This window comes from Montipora capricornis, chromosome 8 (genome assembly GCF_036669925.1).
Source record: "Montipora capricornis isolate CH-2021 chromosome 8, ASM3666992v2, whole genome shotgun sequence".
Taxonomy (NCBI): domain Eukaryota; kingdom Metazoa; phylum Cnidaria; class Anthozoa; order Scleractinia; family Acroporidae; genus Montipora; species Montipora capricornis.
The window spans coordinates 1299206-1301705 of record NC_090890.1 but is presented as its reverse complement, the minus strand read 5'-3'; the positions used below and the strand labels follow the sequence as shown (position 1 = coordinate 1301705).

At 39.6% G+C, this 2500-nt stretch overlaps 1 protein-coding gene across 1 annotated transcript in view; it reads right to left on the bottom strand.

Annotated features, from left to right (window-relative positions):
- LOC138060454 (ATP-binding cassette sub-family C member 4-like) overlaps positions 1-2500 on the bottom strand; it is a 24091-nt gene that overhangs the window by 15812 nt on the left and 5779 nt on the right. The window contains exons 2-3 of the mRNA XM_068906228.1: positions 2066-2445; positions 1-1126 (exon numbers count right to left, since the gene is read on the bottom strand). The exon at positions 1-1126 is cut by the window's left edge and continues 115 nt beyond it. Of these exons, the coding sequence (XP_068762329.1) occupies positions 1-1126; positions 2066-2292 (1353 nt within the window). The 5' untranslated portion in view covers positions 2293-2445. The remainder of the gene's footprint in view (positions 1127-2065; positions 2446-2500) is intronic.

The window sequence follows — 2500 nt, the reverse complement described above, 5'->3', positions numbered from 1 at the left end:
GGCATTTTCGAGTCCAGTGACATCTTCCCACCTTTCGGTTTCATGTTTGTTTATGTCTTGGGTCGAGGCGCTTTCCTTTTTTATTTGGGCGAGTTGTTTCGTTTCAGGACAACGATTTACCGCATTCAGATCAGATTCAAGCAATGTCGTAAAGCTACCTTTCAATGACGTTTCTCCGTTTTTCATAACAACAATATTCTTTGCATCCTTGAGCACATGAAAATTGTGGGTTATCATTAACCGAGTTTTGTCATGCAATAAGGTGCTGATGCAGTTGTGAAAAATATGCTGTCCGACCTTTGTGTCAACTGCACTCAATGGATCATCCAGCAAGTAGATATCAGCATTAAAGTAGACTGCACGTGCCAATTCTACACGAGCTCTCTGCCCACCACTCAAAACTATTCCACGTTCTCCGACACGTGTCATATCCCCAAAAGGGAGCCTTTCTAAGTCTTTTTGAAGGGCACATGCCCCTAACGTTTTGCCATACTTCTTCGGGTCAAACGTTTCCCCAAACAAGATGTTTTCTCTAACGGTCCCAGAAAATACCCAGGGCTGCTGACTAATCCACGCAATTTTACCGTGATGTGTGATATCTCCGTCAAGTAGTAACATTTCGTTGAGAATGGCATAAAATATGGATGACTTTCCGCAACCAACGGGACCAGTGATGAAAGCAAGATCACCTTTGTTAGCTGTTAAAGACACTGATTTCAAAGAAGGTCTTTCCCATCTACCATTCCAACTACATACCACATTGTGAAGTGAGATGGTGCTTGTTTTGTTTTCTTTAAAGTATTTAACTTTTTTACAATCAGCAAAAGCACCGTGGAGAAATTTTTGCACGCTGCTATAGTCATACTCAAGTAAGTCTTGGATGCGACACAAAGCCTTGGAAAAGTCAGCTAATTCTTTTGCTCCTCGTGCAACGGTCCAGCTGACACCTGTTTTAACTGAATTCAGGAGTGATAGAATCATGAAGGTATTATATGAGTTGAGGTGTACTCCATTTAATGCCATTGTGGCGAACGATATGAAAGCTGCGATAATGTTGCAGGAAAAATACAAAGTATTGAAGGTTGCTAATATTGCCGCTTCCCACCTGATTAGCTTTATTTCATTTCTGAAAAAAAAAAACATATTTCATTAGCTGGGGTTAAGACGAGATTAAAAGGATTACTTTCTAAAGAAAGTCGTATTAAATAATGTCATTATGAATACATGGTAACACAAATTGCAAAGTTGTGACATTTCTTCTGTAAAGCGCTAACAATTGACAATTCTTCAATTTGATCTGGCGAAGGCCTAACCCTCGAAACGACAGCTCCCAAATCTTTTCTCCGGTGGTTATTTTACCTTTATCAACTCGTTAAAAAAACAAAAAGTTTTATCCAATTGCTGTAAATTGAAAATAAAGGAAACAGGAACGTACAAAAGTCAGTACGTGTGTCAATTTCGCAAGTCTTCTCTCCGCGAGTGGTTAATGTAGTCTTATGAACACATTTTATGAAAGCGAATTGCTGTAAATTGAAAACAAAGAGAACCAGCCCATAATAGTACAACTACCAAACCTGAAGGCCTGAACTCCCCCACCCAGCCCTCTCTTCTGAAAGTGCATGTAGCAACAAAGAACGAACGTTGACACTAAACCAAGAGTCAAGTGGACATTTCGATTTACTTTGAATGTAATCAAAATGTGAAATGTACCAATCGCTAAAAATAGTTTCGTTTTTTTTCTCCTTTTACAAAGACCGGTGCCACTCATCATAAGATTATCTTTTAACGTCTGTTGCCAGTTGCCACAGCATTAACGTTGTACTGTATAGACGTTGTAGTTTCATTCTAAAGTACGATCATTTAGTGCCTTTGATGTTACACTTTGCGGATATATTATCCGTTTCCCTTGCTTGAAACAGTTGCTACGGTACAAACGTTTTTAGTCATTCATTCGGTCCAAAGAAACGATACCTTTGGCTTCAGAAATTCGGTATGCGAGGATATAAGTGATTCGTTACTGATAAAGCAGTAAAACTTGACTTTCTAGCCTACTGTGACTACTTACGATCTTGCCTGTAGCACTCTTTCCATGAAAGACCATTCCCAAGCATACATCTTGACGGTACGAATCCCAGAGATGATAGAGTTCATCAAATTGACTCGCTCATCCGCCACATCAGAAATTTTAGATCGCAAAATTTCACACCATCTTCCAGCAATGCCATAATAGAAAGAAAGGGTCAGGAGAAAAAACATGCCCGACATAGCTTTCCATCCAAACAAGTAAACCATTAGAAAAGAATGACTGCAACAATTAAAGAAAACTCCAAGGAGAAGAACCAATTTCTCTCCTACAGGTTCGAAGCGCTGTAGGTCACTAGCAATAAGGTTAATCACGTGGCCTCGTGTTATGTTGGTAAAATCTGCCTGACGGAAACCAAGGACCTGCAAATAAATCCGCACACGAGTTCAAAATTCAGGGGCTATTTTGGAATATTTT